The sequence below is a fragment of the Choloepus didactylus genome, chromosome 20, assembly GCF_015220235.1.
Source record: "Choloepus didactylus isolate mChoDid1 chromosome 20, mChoDid1.pri, whole genome shotgun sequence".
NCBI lineage: Eukaryota > Metazoa > Chordata > Mammalia > Pilosa > Megalonychidae > Choloepus > Choloepus didactylus.
In genome coordinates this window covers 46,737,053-46,762,807 of record NC_051326.1, presented here as the reverse complement: position 1 = coordinate 46,762,807, position 25,755 = coordinate 46,737,053, and the positions used below count along the sequence as shown (strand labels likewise).

The window sequence follows — 25,755 nt, the reverse complement described above, 5'->3', positions numbered from 1 at the left end:
TAAAACCCTCTGGGGACTTTATCATTTCAGTTATCATGATCTTATACTTCAGTGTCTGTGTTTGGTACCTTTTCAACATTTCTTTCTCTTTATTGAGATTCTCATATTGTTCATTTGTTGTTTTTCCTGATGTCATTTAATTTGCTCTCTGTTTTCCTTTTCTCCTTAAACAAATCAAGATTGTTTCTAAAAATTCTTTGTTTAGTATATCCAAAATCTTGTCTTCTTCATTGATGGTCTGGATTTTAATCTTGTTCCTTTGGATGGGCTATGAGTTCCTGTTTCTTTGTTTGTCTTGTACTCTTTTCTTGCACACTGTACTTTTTAATACTTTAAAGTGTTAACACTGGGATTTAGTTGCTTGGAGGCCCTTTACGTTTGTTTCCAGCTAGTGATGTGACAAAGATATCCTTGTGTGCTAGGAGCTAACAAATATAAACCATGCAAAAACCACCTTTCACAGTCTTTGCACATTGACTCTGTGTTGACTGGTGAGATCCTTCAGAGTTTAACACTTCTATCAAGAAAATCAGCCTGAGGCAAATGCAAAGTGCAGGGTCCTCTCCATCTTCTCTTAGCTTTTGTCTTGTGCTAGGCTTGTGCTTGCCTGTGGCCTTAGGAATTCCCCCATTTACAGAAATTTGAATGCCCTCTCCACCCCCTGTGAAATAGACTTTCTCATCCTACTTGATGCTCTATGACTGAAAACAGACAATCCTTTGTCCCTGACTGCTTTGACTTCATTGTTTCTTACTTTCCTGTAGCTGTATGCAAGCTGTTTTCTGCCTGCTGGGCAAAGTCTGGGTAGATGAGCCCTGAGAAGTTTCCTTATTCAGTGTTTCAGGCTGCCACCTGATAGATAGACACTGATATACAAGTACCCCAGGATGCACATAGGGGTTACTCTGCCAGGGACCAGTGGTTGGAAGTGTATGCTATCTCCACAAAATGCTGCAGAGAAAATGGTGGGGAAGGGGCCAGCAGGTTCCACCAACTTCTACCATTTTTAAACCTACGTTTTCTTGATTCAGCACTTGCCCAGTTACTACAACCCTTGAACTCATTTCCAGGATTTTAAGGAAGATGGCTCTGCCAGTTTTTGTTAGTTGTTCAAAACTTCTGTAGGCAACAGTACCCTGGAATATTTTGCATCACTATGTTATTCAACTAGAAGCCTCAACATAAGCTATTATAATTTTTATTATCAATACATTTTTTTAATCTTTACAGTGCTTATACATGTTTGCCAATTTTAGAAAATTTTGATTGCAAAGCTTATGACAGTGTAGAAATAACTCCAGAATTTTGTTTAATTAGTATTACATGGAAGATAATTAACTTTTTTAATATCTGTTTAATGTAGAGAATAAGAAGAATGTTCCAGGATTTGGAGACACTGGCTTTAAACTTCAATATGATCTGACTTTATGTCTCTTGAGTTTAATTGAAATATATGTAATGATATTAAAGCAGTCAGTTACTTTTTAATATTAACAGATTTATTGCTTCTGGTGTTCACTAAAGCATTCTCAGATTTTGATATGAGTGTGAACTTACCTTCTTTTCATATGCTGCCACTCTTATGCAGAGATCTTGCCTGCTTAGATCATAATGAGTGAGGGCACTTGGAAAAATTACACAGTACACTTGATATTGTGAAACAGTCAGCTCTTTTGAAGTCCAAAGTGAGATTCCCTTAGAGCTATTCTCATTAGCGTTAGCTCCTACTGCCAAAAAAAAAGTAGTAGGCATGTGGGTGAGCACAAGCATAGTCGTGGGGGCAGAGAGATGTCAGTGTACATGTCATCATTTATGAAGTGTAACAAGATCTCAAAGAGCATTTCATGACTATCATACCGCCACCACCAAAGCTGACTTTGGTTTTCTCCTTTTGATATTCCTCTTCTGTTCTTCCACAGGAACTTGTTCCTAATTTTGACAGATCATTTGACACAATGTATTAGCCTGTTAATTTTTGTGTCTGGCTCCTTAAATAGATTGTGATAACCTTGAAGGCAGAGACTTTCGCATTCATATCTAAGTCCTCAGAGACAAACCAAGTATCTAGTATAGAATAGACAACCAAAATGAATCTGTTTCCTTATTTGTAAAATGGGATAGTAATAGTACTTACCAGCACACAGGGTTTTGCTCTCAAGCACATGGAAAGCACTCATAATTGCTTATTACTATTAAATATTTGTTGGATAATTTAATTATCAACCATTCTATTTTAGAATGTAACTATTAATAATTGTTAATATTTCTTAGCTGTTTCTTTCCCTGGTTCTCTCTGTTAATTTTCCACATGTTCTTTGGTTTACTTTGTAGCTTTCATGGCGCCACCAGCCTCCTCTTAATTGTTTCTGACATTGTTTTTTTGTTGGAATTTGTCTTTGTTTCTGACAATACTCTTAGGCTTGACCTACCCCACTCTCTGTTCCAAATAAAATCAGTTCCCTTGTGGGAGATCTTGGGAGTGCTCTTTTCTTAAAGCCTGCTTCTTTCCCTGGGCAAGTGCTCTGTGTCACTGCTCCAAATCTAGGTTCTGGGAACACTGGCTATCTTCTCTTGGAGTGACACCCCTGTTGCACTGGGCATGGGTAGTAGCCATTGGTCTTCTCACCTTGACTATCCCAGACTGGAATTTTTTCCCTGTGAGTGAGCTGAGGCTGGAGTGATTGGGGCCCCTGTATTCTTGAACTGCTGTACCTGGGGTTGAGCTTCCACCCTGTGAGTGGGAGCTGGGTAGAGGAGAGGTTGCCTAGACCTCAGCCTCTCTTGCCTGGAATAGAGCTTCTGCAACACAGACTGGAGCTGAGAAATAGTGGCAACCTGCTTCTCTTGGGAGATACTGTACCCCTATTCTGGGAGCTGAGGAGAGAGGAAGTCCTATGTACTTGGGTTCCCCTTCCCTGGGAGAGGAGCTTCCATCAGGGTAACCTATGAGAGGGAGGAGGGTAAGGTCAGTGTACCCACAGACTCTCACTGTTCTTAACAAGATTTCCTAGATTTAACTGAATAAATCCTTCTTCCTTTGCTCTATATCATCAAGGCAATTTCCATAGATATTAAATGAATTTTTAAAAATCTGTATACAGTTTTCACCAGTTATGATTGTTTCATTGGGGGGAATATCTTTGGAGCTCTTTACTTACCCATTCTGGAAGCTGTTCTCCCACTAAGTGTGCTTTAAATTAGTTTTTAACTCCTTCAAGTCTTTATTAACCTTTAGATAGCATTTTGATTTGCAACCACATGATATAGTGGGATTTTAACTATAAATCTTAATTTTAGTTCCTTTATTGTCATGGAACATTGAGCTATCTATTTAGTCTTCCCGAATTACGTCTGTAAAATCAGAACTTACACAAGACGTTTTCTAAGTATCTTGCCTGTTCTGATATTCATGACTGGTGACAAAACTTGCCTATTCTGGGCTAATGTTTGCGGTGTATTGTTTTGTATCTGGGTCAGTCTCTTAGTTTTCCTCCAAGCATCTCTGCACACCTTCAGTCCAGTCTAGTGAAGACTCCCAGTTTGCTCCAGGTTCTTCGTATGAACTACAGAACACTGAAAATGATTGTATTAGTATTTTCTGAATTATTTACACTCAATTTCTTAATTTATTTCTCAATTTTTTCTAGAAGATTTGGGGAGAAGTTAACTCATTGCTTTGCATTGGAGCCTTAGAGCATTATGACTCAATTCTCCCACGGAATCCTTGCAGGGAAAGGCTGCAGTCTTAGCTTGTGTTCTTAGTGTCCTGTGCTTAATGTCAGATTTTATAACTGTAGTGATTTCATTTAAGAATAATTGTCAGACTTCAAGCAGCTTCATAGTCATTCTTCCTGAGATCTAAGTGCAAGTGGCCCACCCTAAACCTTAATCAGAAGGTCAACACGGAAAAATTTATCATCAGTCTTAACCTTTTGACTCCCATTATCTACAGGGTGTGAATCAGAGCTATAGTTCCCTAGTTCCTGAAACATCAAAGACACTGAAAAATTATCTAAATCAGTAACTTTATACATGCATCCAGAATAAGGGTCAGATTGGGGGAGGAGGAAAGTTATTATGTTAGGGAGGGAGGTATTGGTAAAGAAAGAGTTGTCATTATGAGAAGTGAAGACAATGCTAAGATCAGTCTTACTTTAGACACTGGTAAGATTTTCTTTTCTAGACAACTGTAGCAAAGCCAGAAACTCTGAACACTGATGCATGGCTTGTCTTTGGATTTATCCTTGATTGTATGGTGTGCACCAAAATCAGAGTTCACCCTGGAGCCATCAAGTCTGATCAATCTTGGTTCATCCAAGAATGTAATTTGAAAAACTGAGTCAGCTTTTTCCAGGAATAACTTGGATGAGTTGTCTTACTTTAATGAAGAACAACGTATCCAGGCTTAAATTGAGAAGAAATTATTGTTAGAATTTAGAGTCTAATTTCTCTGATTGACTTATTCCCTTTAGATTGACCTGTAAGGAGAGGATATGTTTGTGTGGGAAATGGGGTGTGTCACTCCTCAGGGGTGGGATAGACCATCCTCCCCACCCAAATTTGGTTTGAATGTTGAGACTGATGATGTCATGCACACATACACACCACACCAAGAGGGTACAGAAAGGCTTATTTAACCGCAAATGGGGGCTTTCTGGGAGGCCTCCATACAGGTCCAAGAATGGCCTGAGAGAATAGGGAAAGAACACTGGCTCAGCTTTTATGATTGTTAGGGATTAGGATTGGGTGAAGGCTCCTACCAATTGCACAGATGCAATTGTAGAGATGAGAAGCACCACCTTCCCCCGCTTTTAATGAATGATATTTCTATTTATTTGTTTTTGTTTTTTAATCTTACGTTTAAGAATTTACTTTAATTGAAAAATGTGGCTCTTACTTAGAGTTAACCAAGTCTTAATTCAAATTTCTTAAGAAACTTTATCAATTTTCAAATGGTTTTCTTATATTCAAATGTATTGCTCCATTGCTCCGTTTTCTTGCAGAAAATTTGCTTAGCTTTTTATTCAAAGCTGTGGGGGAGAAAAATCAGAGTCTGTGTCTGCCATACCACTCTTCAAGTTATTTGTGTAGCTTCTGACCTGGTTCTCTATCTTATTAGTGGTATCACCAAAGAACACAGGATTATCTTGCTCTTATTTCAGAAGAACTGAATAGGGATCAGAGTATTAAAGAACTGTGTTTTTTTCTTTAATTGCCTCTTAAAGCTTTGCCTTACTTAAATGTACTAGGATGTACTAAACAGAAATACATAACAACTTAAGAATCTACAGTAGGTCATGGCTAGTACATTATATTTACTGAGTGTATGTACCAAGCATTGTACAAGGCAACTTTATAGGTGTTATCTAAAAATGCATATAAGATATATATTATACATTCACTGGGAAAATTGACTAACTTTGCAAAAAGAATGCTAAATAATTTTGTGAGTCATTAAACACAATGATTCTCAAAAATTGTCCATATATAAAATGGAAATAACAATACAACAAGAGTCAAGGGTAAGTATTTTATATGAATTAACTAACTGATATATAAATAGTTTGTCCTATAGATCTTGAGTGTCTTTTTTTTTCATAAAATGATTCAAATTAAACATTTATTAAGAATCTACTTGTATCAGAAACTGTTAGATCCTTTCAAATGTAATCTCATCTGGTAATAATAGTATTCTTCTGTGGGCCAGATGAAAAAATTAATTTCAATACACTCATAAAAGTTTAAAGGGCTAGATAAAGGCACTCTTTAAAACATTTTTAGGAGTAAAACTCTTCTTGGCCTTTTCATATGTTGGTGAGGTATAGTAAACATGATATAAGTACTATTCCCTGAGTACCTACTATATAATATTAATAATAGCTACATTTTATTGAGCACTTACTATATGCCAGGCTTTACAAATAGTTTCTATTCATCCTCAGAACAACCTTATAAATATGGTTACTATTATTATATACATTATATAGAGAAGGAAACTGAAGTTTCAAATGATTCAGTCATTTGCCCAAGGTCAGACAGCAAGTAAGTGGCAGAAGTAGAATTCCCACCCAGATAGTTTCAATTTAGAGCCCAAATTCTTAGCACCAGGCCTTATGCCTTCTATTTTCCAAGTACACTGGACATATATATCTTATCTTCACAATAGTTCAGTGAGGAAGCCCTGTTAATGCTGATTTTAAATATCAAAAGACCAGAGAGCCAAAGATTAAATACCCAAGTTAAAATACTCAAGGTCACGCAGCTACTGAAAAGTAGAGTTCAGGTGGAAACTTAGGTCTCTGTGACCCTTAGGATTGTGCCCTTGCCCATGCTCACTCTCTCATTTTGATGAATCATGTTATTTCTCAGTTCTGAGTGGGGCTTTACCATTAGGTGGCTAATTTGAGAAACAAATGCTTTCTCCATGTTCACATGCCTTGAGTATTTGAATCTCATTCTGGACTTTGATTTTTCTAGAGAAGAATGAACTCATGGACTGAGTCTTAACTAATAGTCATGAATTTTCTTCCTGATATTTTGAACTTTTGTGACTTAAAGTATTACAGAATGTAATTTACAAGTAGTAGGCACATGACCTTGTCATGACATTTAAGTCAAAATATTATTAGGCTCCTTAGCCCCTATAGTCCCTTGACTTTATTACCTTATTCCTCATTCTGAGTTTTTTTGTGTGCTCTGCTTTCTAGAAGTGTTTAGTCTGAAGAGATCGGGGGGTTGTTTTGACCTTTCCCACTTACCTATGTTTTATCTGTTTCTAATTATTATTAGTGACAGTTTACTTAACCTTGCTAAACCTTAGAATCACAACCATACATTACAACATTGTTGAGATTAAAGGAGATTATGCAGGTAGTACACCACTTGGTGCATAGTAAATGCTCAAAAGGTGTCTGTTGTAATTATCTATGGCAATATTAGTTGCTTTTATCCTCAGCTCAAAATAAAAATGTGGCCCTTCTTTCATTTTCTTTCTCTGTCTACCTTGAAATTTATGTAACAATATATAGCATATATTTGGTTTTAATCAATGTATATTTTAAATGATAGTTAAATGTGTTATTTTTAAATAAATAGATTTCTTCATTTTAGGTATCAGATTTGGTAATAATTCTGAATTATGACAGAGCAGTAGAAGCATTTGCAAAAGGTGGTAACCTAACACTTGGAGGGAATTTAACTGTGGCAGTTGGGCCCCTGGGAAGGTGAGTACTATAAAATACTTGATGAACATTTTTGAATAGTAAAAGGTAAAAAAAAAAAAAAAAGATAGAAAGATAAATTTTGCATTAAGAGAAAACTTGAACTAAAATGAAATGTGACAAATTTATGATTTATATGTCTGCCTATACCCAGAGTATTGGTGGTAGTTTACAGATAAGAAATGTATAAAATACAACCAGTATAATAGAATCAGAAAATCAAACCAGGATATACAAAAAGAAACTAAATATTTCAGAACCACAGGCCGTTGTATCTACCAGAATTGAACATAAAATTTACCTTTAAGCTTTGAGATTACCAAGGCAAGTCAAATTTTATTAAATGATAAAGGGAAACACTGATAAGGAAAAAAAGGGGCTTTTTCTCAAATTGAATCATGAAAAATTGAAATGGAAGTGTTGTACTTAAGTGTTTACAATATTTAAAGTGTATATTCCTTCTTTATTAAAGAAGTACTCTTCTTGGTTTAATTGAGCATTGTAGAAATATTTTAAACCTAGACTCTTTATAAAAGATATACAATAAAATTGTTTAAAATGTTTTCTAGGTTCTGTGAAAATACTCAATGTAAAAAGAATCCAAATTCTTTAGTACTCTTAAAATGTATTTCCCTGTTTTAGGAAAGGAAGATCCAGTTGGAAACTATCAGCTTTACATATATTCTACAATACAATCCTTCTACATTATTACATTCTAATATAATAATTTTATATACCATATACTTGCCTATGTTCTGCTTTTCCTCTAGAGCATATTAAAACAATGTGTAGTTTAGGCCAACATGACGTAAAACATATGCAAATAATTAGTACAGAACAAGATTATTATTTTGGGTTAAAACTACAGTGCTATTCAAATATGAATCTTTAATTTTTAGATCCTCTTGTATGTTGTAAAATTTTCTATTTTGTAGGAATTTGGAAGGAAATTTAGCCTTAAGAAGCTCTGCAGCTGTCTTTACATATTGCAAATCAAGAGGACTGTTTGCTGGTTTATCTTTAGAAGGTAGCTGTTTGATTGAGAGGAAAGAAACAAATCGAAAGTAAGTTCAAACCCAAATAATTTTAATTGATTTAAAGAAAGTATGATGAGAAAAATAGTACTTCACAGATTCACATAGTTCAAAAGAGTTTACAGATTATATTTGTGTGTTCCTTTTTTTAGTTGTATTTTTTATTGTGGAATATAACATGTATGTTCTTCTTTAATACAGCAACACAACTGTGTTTATGTCTTTATTTAAAATTTTTATTGGATACCCTTTCAATATAAAATTAATATGTACTTATTATGGAGAATTGGAAAACACAAAAAAAGTAAAAAAGGAAGGAAAACAAGGAAAAAAATCCATCTACCTCTTTAAGACCATCACTGTTAACATTTGGTTTATTATCTTCTGAACACTTTTCTAAGTATTCACATATTATATATTACATTTACATAGTAATAATGTAAATAGTTAATATAGATCTAACCAAAATTATACTATAAATATATTGGGAAATCAGAGTTTGGGGAAGGGTACATGTATCTAAAGAAGGATCAGGAAACAAGGAAATTAAAGCTTCTTCCATATTAGAAGTCAGAAGAAAATATCTAAAGCTGAAAAAAAAAATCACGCAACTGTAATGCAAGATGTTTATTTAAAGATATTGTGGTGAAACCAAAATTATTAGCTAAAAGAAATGAAGAAGAGGTGGCTTCTTGGGGGAGTAGAAGCAGAAGTAGCAAGGGTCTGGAGACTGCTGGGATAAAAGAGTTCAAAGAATTATTTAATCTTTTTTACTATATGCATGTGTAACTTTACCATTTTTGTAAAAAACTTAAAAAGTAAAAGTCTATAGATATGCATGTGCTTTTATGTATATATGTTTATTTATATGTGTATGTATATATATGTACATTATATGCATGTGTAAATGTACATATGTATATGGATGTGCTTTTTATCAGGATATTTATGGTTGTTGCTTTTGTGGATAGGTTTAGGTGGATAGATTTAGGGGGTTGAATATGGGATATGGATTGTAGTTAGGGTTTGAAGAATGGTATATATGAAGTGTTATATATGAGTGATTATCTACGTGTGTGTGTATATGTGTGTGTGTGTGTATATATATAATTTCCTATATTTAACTCCAGAAAAGATCCTGTGTCCATAAAAGAAATGTTCTTAATTTGACATTTCTTATTAGATTTTATTGTCAAGATATTCGTGCTTATGACATTTTATTTGGAGATATACCACGGCCTGCCCAAGCAGAAGATCTCTATGAAATTCTTGATTCCTTTACTGAAAAGTATGAAAATGAAGAACAACGAATCAATGCAAGAAAAGCAGCAAGGGAACAGAGGAAGGCTTCTGTAATGTTTGATTTTTCTATTTTTCTCAGTAGTCACAGGAAATTCCTATATGCAAAACATTCTGTCCCTTGAGATAGGGTTCCTGATAACTCGCTAAACTTCCCTTGGTAATGTCATTTACATAATTTTCTAATGAAAATGTCATAAAACCTTGACCCTTTTCAAAATTTCAAAGAGAAAAATAGTTTGTTTTCCATTATTGCATTTTTCTAAGGATAGTACTTTGCAATGTTAAATAATAATAATAATAGCAGCTACTGATACTGAGCTCCTACTGTAGGTCACGCCTCTCAGGACCAAGGGTTTTGTTCATATTTTTCCATCCAGTTTACTACATCCTTTCAGAGTTGGCTTGACCCCTGTTATGCAGGATGGAACCTGAAGCAGAAGGAGCTTAACTTTGTCACTGCTACTCCCAGTTGATTGCTCAGCCAATTATCATATTGGTGCATCTGAAACCCCCCAAGACTTGCATGTAGATTGTCAGAGGGGCCTGGGTGGGTTTAGCTTCCATTTAGGAGAGGAGCATTCCCCTTTCCTACATCTGAGGCTTGTCATCTTACTCAGTTAAATATGAGCCCAAGGAGTATCATCTGTGGGCTTTTAAATAAAATTTGCAGCATATATTCATTAAAAGAGAGAAGTTTTATATTTTCCTAAGTAAAAAAAAAAAAAAAGCATTTTAAAATTACATTCATTTATTCTGTTTCTCCCAGGCTAAAGAATTACCTCCAAAACCATTGTCGAGGCCACAGCAATCATCTGCACCAGTCCAGCTGAACTCTGGTTCTCAAAGTAAATATTTTTGTTTTAATTCAAATACAAGTATAATTAAATAAATATTAAATATTATTTTTTTAAGAAATCAAGCTAGCCTTTAAACTCTAGAGTAAAACAGAAAAACTAACAGATATTTAATTGAAAAATAAATGGGTGGCTTCTTCTAAGTATAGAAGACAAGTTCTCATGGCTATAATTTGTGAAAATTTCTGCTCTCATTCATAAGATGCTTTCTCCAGTTTACAAGAGCTTTGTCTTTATAGTTTTTCTCTTCTATCCTATTTGTCATTTCTTCTAAATAACGTTCATCCTGCTGATTTGAAATGGGAAGAAAGTAAGCCTATTTCTGTTGTATACGTACAGATTTACATTTCTGTATACTTACTTTACATATATTTCTGGGAGCTCAGATTTCATAAGGTAGATTTTCAAATAAACTAAATTTGTAAAGAATCCGTGTTTGGCAAAAACTGGTCAGGCAAAAATGGTAAACTGGGGAGGAGAGAAGCAGATACTGCTTCTTTTTATCATTTCTATCATCTTATGACTGTCACTCTCAGAATTCTGCTTTTCATATATAGAGGTTACCAGTAAATAGCAATACATTAAAGTAGGAGGAGTTTCATGTAATATCAGCTGTCATACAAGAGGCACTGTATTATAGCTTTTTTGGGGCACAGAGATGACTATAGCTGGGATCTTGCCTTTAAAGAACTTTCAGTCTAGTAGTGAAGATATTACATTTGGGAAAATAACTGCAATTAATGAAAGGAAGTTTGTAAGTTCTGAGAGGAGTGATAAAAATATTAAAGGGTTTCATAGGACAGGAAGGTTATTTCTATTTTTATGGAAGTTTTTCTCCACCTTCCTCCTTCATTTTTCTGTATCCATTTTTTCCCAATTGTAATGTCCATTACAATCCTTATATTGATTCCTGGCTTTAGCTTGCCTAAATTTAACCCTCCCATGGAGAAACTCAGGAATTAGACATGTCCTTCTTTATTACATACCCTTTCTCCTCAATAACTTAGTCTGTATCTTATTTTCTTGGGAAGCTGTATTCTTCTAAGAGTGAGTCTATTTCTGATTCATGTTAAGGTGATAAATTTGCTTATACTCGTATTTTCAGTAATGAGTGATTACATCAAATTTGATCTGTGCATATGTTTTAAAATACATAAAGATTCTAAAGTTTCCCCACTAAAAGATATCTCTTTCATGCCTATATAAAAAATTTTTAGTCCTCTTAATATAAATTCCTTGTCAGTGTAGATTTTAAAAAACTACTCTACCTTACCTTAAGAAAATCCTTTTACTTAACAATTAAAAAGCTCACAAGAATTGTTTGCATTGCATTTCCTCTTGAACATGCATTATAAAACCTGATATTTCAGCATTACCTTTTGCTCACCAAGACCCTTGCCTGTGCCAACCCTGGATTATCTGTTTCACCTCATGATCTCCTGTCTTCTACCAAAGCCTTTCTTGTGGAGTCAATGTTCTCCCCATTTTACCAAGTAGGCAATTGTTTTGTGAACAGTATCTGCTTTTCTCTGTCAGTTTACCTTTTTTTGCCTGATAACATTTCTGCAAATTCAGCTCTGCTCACTGTATATCTGTCTCTTATGAACACTTCTCATTCTCCCTAGATGTTTGTATTTCATTATTTGTTGCTAGATACCCCTTTTTTTTCCTAACATGCATATCATCTCTCATGCAGCACATCATCCCAAATTTGAAGTACTAGTTTTTTATTCAATAAAAGGAATATTTAAAACTGCCATCCATTTAGACCTTTAAATTTTAAATCTGACCTATTCCTATATCTTTATTAAAAATTTAAAGCTTTATTTTTAAGTTATTTATATATCCCCACATACATAATTATATATAAATGCTCAAACATAGTTCATTTAAATACTTTTTTGTATGTAATATTTTTCCCTTTTCCTTTTCCTTTTTTAAGTCGTTCTCTTTTCTCCATTTCTCCTCTAACTTAGCTTTCATCAGGCAACCCCTTCCATCCTCATTCGCAGAAACCCGTATTAACAACATAAAATGTATACTCCTCTATCCTTCTCCATGTCCATGTAGTTCTACACACAGGCACATGTACCAACACATACATACACACAGGCAGAATATTTTGTTGTTTTATAAAAAGTTTCATATTGAACTTGCTTTACAGTAGCTTGGTTGTTTTGTTTTGTTCATGATATAGTTTAATTAATTCTTTTTAATGGCAGCTTAATATTCCACGGGTGTACCATATTTTATTCAGCCGCTCTTCTCTTGTTGCGTATTAACTTTTTAATTCAGAGTGTTGCCAAGATTAACAGTGCCACAGTTAACATCCTTCAAAATTAGTGTCTTTACATATTGGTTCTTTATTTCTTGAGATAGATTGCCAGGAGTGGACATGATAGGTCAGAGGATATATTTAATTCTTAATAGTATTGGTATACTGCTTTTTAAAGTTTTGACTACTTCGGAGTCTCACCAGCCTTGTACGGGGTGATTTTGTCCACATCCCCACCACAATTAGTGTTAGAATATTTTTAAAAATTTGCCAGTCTGGGGGATTGTTACTTCTCCTTTTTAATTAGATTGTGTTTTCCCCTGTCATTCATGAATCTGAACATCTCTTCATATAATTTCCGGTGTTTGGGATTTGATCACCCCTGAAAGTCTCTTCATCTCATCAGCCAATTTTTTTTCTGTTGGATATTTGTTGTCTTCTCAATTTTGGATTACTTTGTATATGACAGGCTATGCATGTCATTTGGATTATAATTTTTTTACATATATTGTTTGTCTATTGACTTTGTTTTCATATATTTTATTACATGAAAGTTTTAATTTTTATGTAAAATATATCTATTTTCCATATCTTATAGTGTTTGAACTTTTTAGACATGATTCAAAAGGTCTTCCCACCTTCGGATTTTTCACAGTCTCCTAGATTTTCTTGCAATATTTTTATTTTTGCAAGTAAATCTTTAATTTATGTGGTATCTTGCCAATTATGGCACACTTTTTCTTCATATATTTTAAGATCATTTTATCCATTCTCCTCTCCTCCCCTAATATGTGATTCTAGGTAAAATAATATCATGTGCTTATAGTAACTGTGTGATTTTTGGATACTAATTGCAATAACATAACATTACGTGTACAAATAAATTCATTTGACGTTTGTATGATAATCTCATTTTATGATTTCTATTTGTTGAGATATTACTTTATGTCTTTCAATAAGATTTAATAGTTTCTATGCCTTTCTTATTTAATTTATTCCTAAGTAATTTGCTGTGGTAAATGGAATGGATTTTCCCATTTCTATTTCGGAGTGCTTATTGTTATAGGTGAGAAAATCTATTAATTTACATATATTTTGTTTGCCTTATATCTGGTCACCTATCCACAGTCTCTTATTTCTAGGTAGCTTTTGTTTCTTAATAGATTCTCTTGGGATGTTTTTATCCCTATCCCACCCCCATCCACCGTGCCAATGTTTACTTCTATATTCTCATCTTCATAAACTTCTTAGGTCAATGTGTACATGTACCCTTAGGAGTACACAGACACAAAGACTACCCTAGGGTATGTGGGCAGAGATAATTTAAGAAATTCAATTTCCTTATCTTCCGCACCCAGATAAATCCTTTTTAAAAAGAATCTAGCTGGAAACATGACATGCAGGTCATCTTCTCCATCTTTTTTTCTTTCTCAATTGTTCTCTCCCCACTTTAAAAAGAAAATCAATTCCCTAAACCATGCTGAAATTATGCATTCAGTATGCTGCCTTGCCCACAAAGTATAAGAACAGTGATTCAGTCTGAAATAGTGATGTTGATGTGGTATAGAACATGTTTCTCACCGAGTAGCAAATCCTTTTGCAAATCAAATTATTGCCATTTCTTTGTTTTCAACAAAATTGAAGAAGGCCCTAATGGAAGTATCTGTTTTTATAATAAAATTAATCAATATTATAATTGTTATGTTTAATATTTGAACATCACATGGTTATCAGTCACCAAATAATAAAGTAATATTTTATTATTTTGTTTTATAAATAATAAATTATTATTATTGTTTTGGTGAGAGATAACTGTGTGATGTTTTTGGCCTCTACCTCAGAAGGAATATAAAAGAATTAAGTGATATTGTCATGTCTTAGTTTGCCAGGGCTGCTATGACAAATACCACATAATGAGTTGGGTTAAACCACAGGAATTTATTGTCTCACAGTGTTGACGGTTAGAAGTTCAACATAAAGGTATTGTCAGGGCTGGCTTTCTCCCAGAGTCTGTAGTGTTCCAGCAGTCATTCATTACATGGCAATTTCTCCTTGTGTCTGCTCCTCTGATTTCCACTGATCTGCTTTCTACTGACTTCTGGCTTCTTCTGACTCCTATATCCAAATTTCCTTTGCTTATAAGGATTCCAGTCTTTTGGGTTAAGGTTCACCCTGATTCAATTTGTCCTCATCTAATCCTATTCACAAATGGGTCCGCACTTCAACTGATAATATCTTTGAAGGTCCTATTTACAAATAAGTTAACACCCACAGGAACAGGAATTAAGACTTGAACATGTTTTTTATAGGGAAGATGATTCAATCCCCGTGAGGTTATAATAAGACTCCTTCCAGTATTCTCTAGTTTTTATGAGAACTGGCTTTCTTACCACCTATATCTAAAAGAAAGAAAACCAAAATAGAATTTCATGCTGAACCTAGATAATTCTAGCAATAAGAAATAGTCATTTTGTGTATATGTGCTGATTGCAAAGGGTCTCATCCATTTATTAAGAGATGCATGTCAGGTAAAATTTTACTTTTCTGTGCTAAGTTATTAAATTCTTAATGCATTTAACATTTTGATCAATTGTGTACTGATAGCGATTGTAATGAGAACTTAATCCAGAAGAAATTATTTAATAGACTTGTTTGCATAATTTAAAAATAAATTAATATGCAAATATTTGTTGCAGAAACTGTTATATATAAAAATATAATATTAGTGTATTAGGATAAAATCTTTGGGGTGGAATGGAAATATGGTTTGAAGGTTAACCGTATTTAACTATAATTTCAGTCTATTAAAAATAGCTTGTTGAGGTTGTTTAATAGATGATGGTGGGTTTCAGATCACTAAGCTATTTAGATTCTTTTGGATACCTTTAAAAAAAAGGTGTGGTTATTTAATTTAAAATTGATATTTGCAATATGCTAAACAGTATACTCCTTACAACTACTTAAACCTATATGGAACAATATTAGTTATCAATTTAAAAATATACAAGTGTATACATGCTGTTTAAAAATTATTTGCAGTGTTACACAAGCAAAAATATTTGAAAATCACTAACTTGGGAGTTAACAAGCTTTTTTTCTTTTATTCAGTCCTTTTTTGATTGTTTCTGGTAAAGAGATGATTCTGTTTTTCCATTCATATATACTTAAAAGGCCACAAGTTATAGTTTATCTACTTATATATACATTCTTTTATATTTAACATCTATCCTACACTTGGTGTATTTTCTGGGTTTATTTAGGCACAATTCTCGATTTAAAGCATGATCAAATAATGATACTTCAGCCACTGAAATATTTGTTTAGCAAAGGTAAGACTTGGCAGTTTTGTATTACATACTATATACCAATAAGTTTTCTAAGTTCCCCCTCTTTTTTGTGTTGCAGGTAACAGAAATGAATATAAGCTCTATCCTGAACTTTCCAGCTATCATGAGAGTGTTGGTAAATAAAAATATCTATATGTTAAAAATAATTCGTATCTATCACATAATCACAAACTTTCTAACTAATCTGATTATAAAAACCTCAGGGAAAACGTTCAGTATCTCTTCTTTGACTTATAAGAATCTACGTTATTTTGAGCAGGACTTCATTAAAATGTGCTATGTTTTTGTTCTCTTACTCACTCTTAGTTTGAGTAAAGGAAAGTGACCATGGGAACTGAAGGAGTACAGTTATATGCATAACAAACAGTTGAAACAGGCAGAGCTCAAGAACTTAACTGCTGTTTACTTCTGAGGAACCACGGTGTTGTCTGGTGCTCATATGATCTTTCAGAAACTGTCTAGAAGCTTCTAAATATGTAATAGGAATAGAATGCCAAAGTTTGTTGATTTTAAATTACAACATAATTCCTACTGCATTATATCTGAATTTTAGCCCCATGAGTTTTCTATTTTTAAAGGTTTTCTTTTTTTATTTTTCATGTTCAAATATTTTACTATTAATGGGAAGTTCTCATAAAACTTGTTAGGTTTTACTATAATAGAAATAGTTCTTTCAACCTATCTTACTTCAATATTCTTTAGAAAATGTTCTTTGAAAGGATTAAGAAATTATATAGAATTGTGAGTGGGACACAAATTGAGGGAAAAGTTTAATAGTAATATGATATCCTATTTATTTTTTCACATTGTATATTTAGGTCTCTGGAATCAAAAAATTTTATACTACTGGATTAATAAAATGTTGGAGAATTAACCATTCCATGTAAATAAAACATCAAAATAATTAGATAACCCAACTATCTTTTAAAAATTTAGATCATGCAGATAAAAATATCTCTAAAATGTCTCTTAAACAGAGTCCATTGAGCAGAAGCCAACTTTTTCTTGATGGATTTAGGGTTTCCATCGGTCTTCTTATATTTAGTGCTGTCTTCTGTTATGGAGTTTACTTCTGGCAATCTTTTCTGTGATGATTTTCCTTGGAAGAGATCTGAGAAACCAAAGGCCAGATACTGCGTTAGAGCTGGTGTGATGGCCAAGGCCTGAACTGTGGAACAATGCTTGTATTTGTGGTCCTGAGCATGCTGGGGTTCATGAGAAAGCCCTAAGAGGTTTTTTTGGGTTTCGGTCTTTGTTTTTGTTTTTCTTTTAATTTCCTTTCTTTGTGAAAGACTACTACAGGCATTGAAAGTTTGACCTTCGGATACATTTCTTTTTAGGAGTGCAAGTGTTTAAGATATAAATGTTTACATAAAAGTAACATAAACACCTAGAGTTTTATATTAGTCCTTCACCTTTCAGGACTCTAAGATTAGACCTAGACTTAGGTATCTAGCAGTTAAAGAAGCTTTTAAACTTGACAGGGTCAACAAACTCTCTGAGTTTGCCTGGAAAGGGAGCGCCAAACAGAGAGGTAGGGAGGAAGAGATTGAGAGAAGGAAAGGGGTGAAATTAGCTACAGTGGAACAGTCTGTGAATCCCTCCAATAATGCCTTCTTGTAATGTTAAATAGGGAACTAGAATTCCCTTTTCTCAGCTTATGTTTTTCTGTGCCTGTACCTATAGCCTAGGTACCTAGTAAATATTAGAAATATCTCATAAGCTACACCAAGGGAAAATGTTTAATGGAAAAATAACACGCAGTGGACTCTGGAGACAGACTTAGATTTAAATCTGAATACTCTAATTCATTAGTTGGCTGATCTGAAGATAATGTTACCCACCCATGGTTTGTTTGTTTATTGTATTTGAGGGTGGGATAAGTTAACTTGTAGAAACACTTAGTAGGTACTAGATTAAAATTAATATTAATTTCTTTTAGCCCTTTCTCCCTAGATAAGAGATTTTGGAGGGAAAAAAAATGAAAGGGAAGTTTTAAAATCTGTTTAATTTTGTTTTTTTTTTAAATAACACTTGGTATTACTGTATTTTTTTAATAAAAGCAATTTTGAAATCAGTTAAACTATTACCAAAGAAGACTTGCCAGAGAAATGTCCTGGCAGACTATCCTTGCCAGAGAAGAGTCACCGTGTACATAGCTGTACCTTACTTGAACTGAAAACTCATTTTAGCAGGGCACTTTGTCCTCCCACTGTGCTAGCTCTTAAACTTATTACATACCCACAGAGACAATCTGAAACTGTACACATGGGTTGTCAGCTATAATGATAATATTTCAAATTTCACGTAGTTTCTTCCCACTGATCTTGTGTTTTATACCATTTGGAAGGTCCAACTAAATGGTACTGGGGCCTCTCAGAAAGCAAGTCTTGCTATTCCACTGTCTGACTTACTGAACCTCTCTCTAAGGACTCTTGAATGAACATTTTTCAGTAACTCAAAGTCCATTCCCTCAGTGTGTCAACATTTATTGCTCACTCTTGTCCATCCTATAATTGCCGATGAAAAAGTTTCAAAACCTGGATACTGTTGACATTTTGGACCAGATAATTCTTTATTGTGGGGGGCTGTCCTATGCCTCGTAGGATGTTTAGCGACATCCCTGGACTACCCTCTAGAAATAAGTAGCACCCTCCTTCCCAGTTGTAACAATGAAAAATGTCTCCAGACATTGCCCTGGACAAAACTGCTCCCCAGTGGAAACCACTGCTGTATGTGATCTGGTGTCATCTGGCTAATTCACCATTGATTCTCACACCTATATAAGGGATATGGTCCCCAAAGCCTTTAGACCCCTCATCTCTGAAGAACTGTCATGGCAGCACATGACTGGGGGAACTCAAGCAGCCAGAATTAGGGTACCCACCCAACTGATCACTACACTTTTATTGACAAAAACAAGGTGTTTAACAAAACCAAAGTCTGTGTTCTTTTAGTTCTGGTTACTTTCCTGAAGTGGATCTTCTAAAGGCTGAGATACTTCTTCTGAAATACATCTGGGGCCAGATGTGTTGGCTGCACATGGGTTACATTATGCAGACTCCACTGAGAAAGTGAATTAGCTGCTGTAAGTAAAAGTGAAACAGTGGTGTCCCTTGGACCTAGCATGAACTTTAGGGCAACTGCCAATCCCTAAATGCTGATTGTAATCTAGCTCTGTTTCTTGTTAAGATTAGCCCTGGTTTGGGGGAGGAAAAAACCTCTGTTTGAATTAAACCCGAATGTTATAATAATTAAAATAGCCAATTGCTTCAAAGATCCTTCAAATTTACTTTAAGCACAGGAAGTTAAAATTCAAAGGCACATGTTGCTCAGAAGGGAAAGCCTCTATGATCAGGTAGATATTCTAATAGCCTAATAAGGTTTGTTTTCTGACCATCAGGGCAGTTTCTCTTCACAAAAGCAGGACATTCACCTTTCTTCTTTTCTTTTCCTTTCTTTTCTTTTCTCTTTTTTTTTTTTTTTTTTTTTTAAGTGATTTTCTTTTGTAGGCACTTATCTTAGATTTATGGAAATTTTTTCTAACATTTGCAATAAAGAGGAACTTTAAGTAATTTTGAGCTCATTGGAGAAGAAAGCTGACAATATAGCATTAAATTGAATAGCTTATGATCTATTACTTCAGGAAGCAGTTAATACTCACAAGAGTACCTGCCTTTGTGAAAGTTAACAGTGCACTCTTCTGCACTTCTTGGTAGTGGGCCCACTCCTCTGGTGTTCATGTGGATGAATACTCTTCCAAACACTACTAAACACTTGGCCATCCCGTATTCCCCTCTAAGGAGATAGAGGGATTTACACGTTTAGTGAATTTGAGTGACGAATTTGACACACATAGGTCAGCTGTCCACTGTGGAATCTGCCTGCCTGCTGCCGAGAGTTTGTGCTGTGGCCTGTTTTCTTTCTCCCAACTGGTAAAAAGGGCCAGACCCTGCAGGAGAGATCTCTGGCTTTCCTGGGCTATCCATGACTGGGTGGATAAATAAGTCTGTCTAATTTGTTAAGTCAAATTAGGAAGCAGATAGTTGCCACATATCTCAACTACATTCTTCAGTAACTCTACCAGTAATCATGCCCCCATCTGCCTCTCTTCTGTTCCAAACTCTGGTTGGGGGAAAGAGTAACATTAGATATTGACCTCTTCAAACCCAACATTAACAGAGTTGCTCTCTGCTGCATCTCAGGACCATCCATTTTGCCCTGATACCCATGTTTCCCATCACTGCTTTTTCCCTTATTTCATCTGGAATCATGCAGTTCAGCTTGTCTTGGTGAAAGTTAGTCTGTCAAAAGGCAGGGGATTGAACCCGGTCTGCAATCCTCTTTCTCTTTCTTTCCTAAGTTCATAAAATCTTCCTTCCTCTAACTATTCATCATACAATATATTCCTAAAACTGTGAGAAGTAACTCAGTTATCACTAATTACCCAGGTACTTAGGATCCTCGGCATCAGTTACTGAAGAATGTAGTTGAGATATGTGGCAACTATCTGCTTCCTAATTTGACTCAACAAATTAGACAGCACAATTATTTGTATTATCTGATTATTTGTATAATCTGGATAACTCAGTGATGCAGGGAAATTTACCAATTCCCTTCAACAATTTGTCTAACAAAAATAAAATTCTTTGATAAATCTTAAGTTCAGTTGATTGAACACACTTTAATATTTGTATGGTTACTGAGGATCTTGGGGTATAATGTAAATACTGTTGAGTGCCTGGAGACAAACTCCTTAGGTTCCTATCTCACCCTCCAACAAGCTCTCTGAACTTGAACAAATTATTTGACATCTCTGTCTCAGTGTCAATTATGTAAAATGGAGATAACAATAGCTACCTGATTGAATTACAAGGAATAAGTGAAATACATTGTGAAGTGTTTATTATACTACCTAACTCAATTAATAGTAGCTGTTGTTATTACACAGGCATAACTTGGAGATACTGTGGGCTTGATTCCAGACCACCACAATAAAGCAATAAAGCAAGTCACAATTTTTTTGGTCCCCAGTGCATATAAAAGTTATGTTCGCACTATACCATAGTCTGTTAAGTGTACAATAGCATTATGTCTAATAAAGCAATGTGCATACCTTTATTAAAATAATTTTATTGCTAAAAAATGCTAACCATCATCTGAGGCTTCAGGGAGTCATCGTCTTTTTTGCTGGTGGAGGGTCCTGTCTCAATGTCCATGGCTGCTGACTGATCAGGGTGGTGGTTGCTGAAGTTTAGGATGGCTGGGGCAATTTCTTAAAATAAGACAACAGTGAAGTTTGCCACATCACTTGACTCTTCTTTCACAAAAGATTTCTCTGTGATGCTGTTTGATAGCATTTTACCCACAGTACAACTTCTTTCAAAATTGGAGTTAGTCCCTGCCACTGCTTTATCAACTAAATTTATGTAATATTCTAAATCCTTTGTTGCCATTTTAACAATATTCACAGCATCTTCACAGGGAGTAGATTCTGTCTCATAAAGCCACTTTCTTTGCTCATCCATGAGAAGCAACTTCTCATCCACTCAAGTTTTATCATGAGATTGCACTAATCCAGTCATGTCTTCAGGCCCCACTTCTAATTCTAGTTCTCTTGCTATTTCTACCACTTTTGCAGTTACTTCCTCCAGTGAAGTCTTGAACCCCTCAAAGTCCCCCAGGAGGGTTGGAGTCAACTTTTTTTTTTAAAACTCCTGTTAATGTTGCTATTTTGACCTCCTCCTATGAATCATGAATATTCTTAATGGCATCTAGAATGGTGAATCCTATCCAAAGTCCTTTCAATTGAGTTTGGCCAGACCCATCAGAGGAAGCACTGTCTTTGGCAGCTATAGCCTTGCAAAATGTATTTCTTAAGTAATAAGTCTTGAATGACAAAATTACTCTTTGATCCTTGGGATGCGGAATAGATGTTGTGTTAGCAGGCATGAAAACAACATTAATCTGGTGGTATGCCTCTATCAGAGCTCTTGGGTTACCCAGCCTGAGGAGAGGGAGGTAGAGAGACAGGGGAACAGCCAGTTGACAGAGCAGTCAGAACACACACAACACTTATCGATTAAGTTTGCTGTCTTATGTGGGTGGAGTTTGTGGCACCCCCAGACAATTACAGTAGTAACATCACAGATCACCTTAACAGATACAATAATAATGAAAAAGTTTGAAATATTTTGAGAATTACCAAAATGTGACGCACAGGCATGTAATGAGCACATGCTGTTGGAAAAATGGCACCAGTAGACACTCGATGCAGGGTTGCCACAAACTTTCAGTATGTAAAAAACACTGTTATCTGTGAAGCATAATCAAGTGAAGCAGAATGAAATGAGGTATGCCTATATATACATTGAATGCTACATATTATTAATATATGTAATCATCTTTCTCATGCATTTGTAATTTTGTAAATAGTGCTATAACTATATATAAGGTAATGGAAGCTGAAATGAATATGGCTTCCAGAATATCTTCTGATAGTCACAAGTACTCTTTTCATTTGCATCTTTCTGTTATCCAAAATGTCTGGGGAGTCAAGAGGGAGGAGGAGGAATCAAATTAATTCAGGTATTTTCATTGGTTGGGTCTGGTTAATCAAGTTTGAACTTTGTATATGGATATCACAAATATAATTATAGATAAAAAATTATCTCCAGAAATGATTTTTTTAAACATTAACTTAAATTCTTCTGATCTAATGAAAATGAAGCTATATGTGAATACTATGCTGTATATGTCTCATTTCAATTTAGTTCATAGCTAATTTTTATAGTTTGTAATGATGACTGATCATTAATGTGTATTAACAGCCACTTAACTTTGCATTGATTGTCTCCAAACTGTATCACAGTTTTATTATTTTGGTGCCTTTCTTTTAACCTTTTTCCTCAAAATTAATGGGCTAAAAGTAAACATAGTATAAAAGAGGAAAAATATGCATGAAGAAATCATCTGTATTATAGAAAAACTGAATAACCAGTAATATCTCTGATGTAATCATATTAGGTATTATCAGGATTGTTTACATTAGGAGAAATCAAGGAACTAGATATCATGTTTTATAGAAAGAACTGTAGCACCGTCTTGTGTGAACTGCAAATTCAGTGTTTCAGTGAATGTGCTCTATCTTAAATAAAGTGTCTGCTATTTTTATTTCTTACTGACAGTCCAAGTTCATTTTTTTATATTATTATGGATTAAAATGTGTTAACTGATTTTAGAATTCAGTTATTTAATGTTTCGCTGTCTCTGTACTTAGATGCATTTAACAAGTGTCTAATTGCCTAATTTAAGCACAAAATTATATGAAACATAGAAGTATTAGACTGTGTAGCTGAGTGCACAGAAGCTACCCATTTATTTACATTTTTATGATGTTATACAGTTTATATTGTTAATGTCTTTTATTCATGTTAACCACTCAATTCTCATGGTATTTTTCCTAATATATTTAATTCTACACATTGTGTTGAAATACTCTTTAAATATATGTAAATATGCTTATCTGATTTTATATAATCTAAATTGCATATCTGGTATTGAAAGAAATGATCCATTAAGTGCAGACATGAAAACAGTTATGACTCTGCAGTGAAAAAAATATTAGCTATCACAACAGAAAAATACATCTGAGCTGGAAGCATCTGAGCTGGAATCCTTAAAAACAATTTATACTATAAAGAAAGATTTTAAAATGTAGTCTTTTATAGTACAATCAGGAACATAAATATTAGCTCTTCTCCAACAGCTGCAATGGATAGAAGTCATCATGATTACTGCATTAAAATGAGAAAAATGCAAATAATATTATCTTATAGTTTATTCAAAATTCAAATAATTATAGCCACAAACATTTACTAAATATACAGTTAATAATATTATTTAATAATATATAATATTATGAAATTCTGGAGTGTATAGATTTGGAAATGTTATTGCCAAGTATTTGCTCTTTTTGAAGGAAAAACATGTAAGTTTAAGTGATGAGAATTATGATGCATAAACAAAAGAAGAAAACTTAAAAGATTGTATGCAATGAAATCTGCCAGCTTCCACGTCCTAGGACTCCATCATTTTTCTTAGAGTACCAAGCCCAAAGTGGTTACATCGTATTTTGCATACACACACTCCCAATATTTCCTCTGTAAAATATGAATAATTTAAAAACTTTTTTCTTGTTGTAGGTAATTCACATCAACCTATGGAAGTGATGGCACTATATTCTTTTGAAGGACAACAACCAGGGGATTTGAAATTTCAAGCTGGAGATAGGATCACAGTTATATCAAAAACAGATTCACATTTTGATTGGTGGGAAGGAAAGCTTCGAGGCCAAACTGGCATTTTTCCAGCCAACTATGTAACAATGAATTAAAGTTTATATTATTTTCCTCTTCTTTAAGAATATATATATATTTCTACAATGACAGGATTATAGCCAGTTTAGCATTGTTTAAAATGAATTTGAAAATACTTCTGTTTATTCTACAAACTCTTAGTCCAGTATATAAAAGATTTTCTTTTCCTATATATAAATAAATGGTTACATATCTTTAAATGCTCTGTACTAATTTTATCATATATACTATTTAATAGTTGTTAGCCTCCAATTTATGTGGTCACATTTTTGTGTGTACATTTTCAAACATTACTGAACATTTTTCTAGCTGTGTATATCTTGTTTATTTTGATTTGAGAAATAGGGATAGGGCCACATATGCCAATTCTTAACGTTTCTATTTGAAAGTGGCTAGAGAAGAAAAATCAGCTTAAATCAAGTATTAAATAATAATTAGAATTTTAGGTGCTAACTAGGATATGAATCCTTTAAAATAATCTTTGCATTTTCAAAAATCATTTGAATACATTTATAAGAAATGTACAGTTACAAAGTTCAACCACAATGCATTAAAAAAAGATATTTATTATATTTTCTTCTTTATGAGGTTATCTATGTCTTAGTTATTCATAGCCATTTTTTGTTTTTTAATTAGAGAAATTGTAGGTTTACAGAAAGTCATGTAAAAGATACAATGTTCCCTATTGTTGACATTTTGCATTAGTGTGGTACCTTTGTAACAACTGATAAAAGATTATTAAAGTATTACTTGTTAACTATAGTCCATAGTGTACATTAGGTGTGTTTTATTCCCATTATTAACACCTTGTAATAATGTCATACATTTGTTATAGTTTATGAAAGAACATACTTATATTTGTGCTATTAACCACTGTCTGTCATCCACAGAAGGGTTCTCTGTGATATACAGTTCCATGTTTTATCTTCTAACTTTCCTTCTAGTAACATACACAACCCAAAATTTCCCCTTCAACCACATTCACAAACATAATTGAGCACTGTTAATTACACTCACAGTACAGTGCTACCATCACTACTATCCATTTCCAAATATTTACAATCAACCTAAATAGAAATTCTGCACGAATTGAGCATCAGCTCCCCATTCTCTACCCTCTATTCCATCCCTTGGTAACCTATATTCTAGATTTTAACTCTGTGAGTTTGCTTATTATAGTTAATTCTTGTCAGTGAGATCATATAATATTTGTCCTTTTGTGCCTGACTCATTTCACTCAGCATAATACCCTCAAAGTTTATCCATGTTGTCGCATGCATCAGGACTTCATTCCTTCTTACAGGTAAATAATATTCCATCATGTGTATTCACCACATTTTGTTTA

The 25,755-nt window shown here is 34.0% G+C and overlaps 1 protein-coding gene across 2 annotated transcripts in view; it reads left to right on the top strand.

Annotated features, from left to right (window-relative positions):
* The window catches only part of SH3YL1 (SH3 and SYLF domain containing 1), a 72,292-nt gene extending 46,852 nt beyond the window's left edge, over positions 1-25,440 (top strand). For both annotated transcript variants that reach the window (XM_037812847.1, XM_037812846.1), the window contains exons 6-11: positions 7,111-7,223; positions 8,156-8,284; positions 9,438-9,606; positions 10,323-10,401; positions 16,091-16,147; positions 24,237-25,440. In XM_037812847.1, coding sequence (XP_037668775.1) covers positions 7,111-7,223; positions 8,156-8,284; positions 9,438-9,606; positions 10,323-10,401; positions 16,091-16,147; positions 24,237-24,427 — 738 coding nt within the window. In that variant the 3' untranslated portion in view covers positions 24,428-25,440. The remainder of the gene's footprint in view (positions 1-7,110; positions 7,224-8,155; positions 8,285-9,437; positions 9,607-10,322; positions 10,402-16,090; positions 16,148-24,236) is intronic.
* Positions 25,441-25,755: the final 315 nt, after the last annotated feature.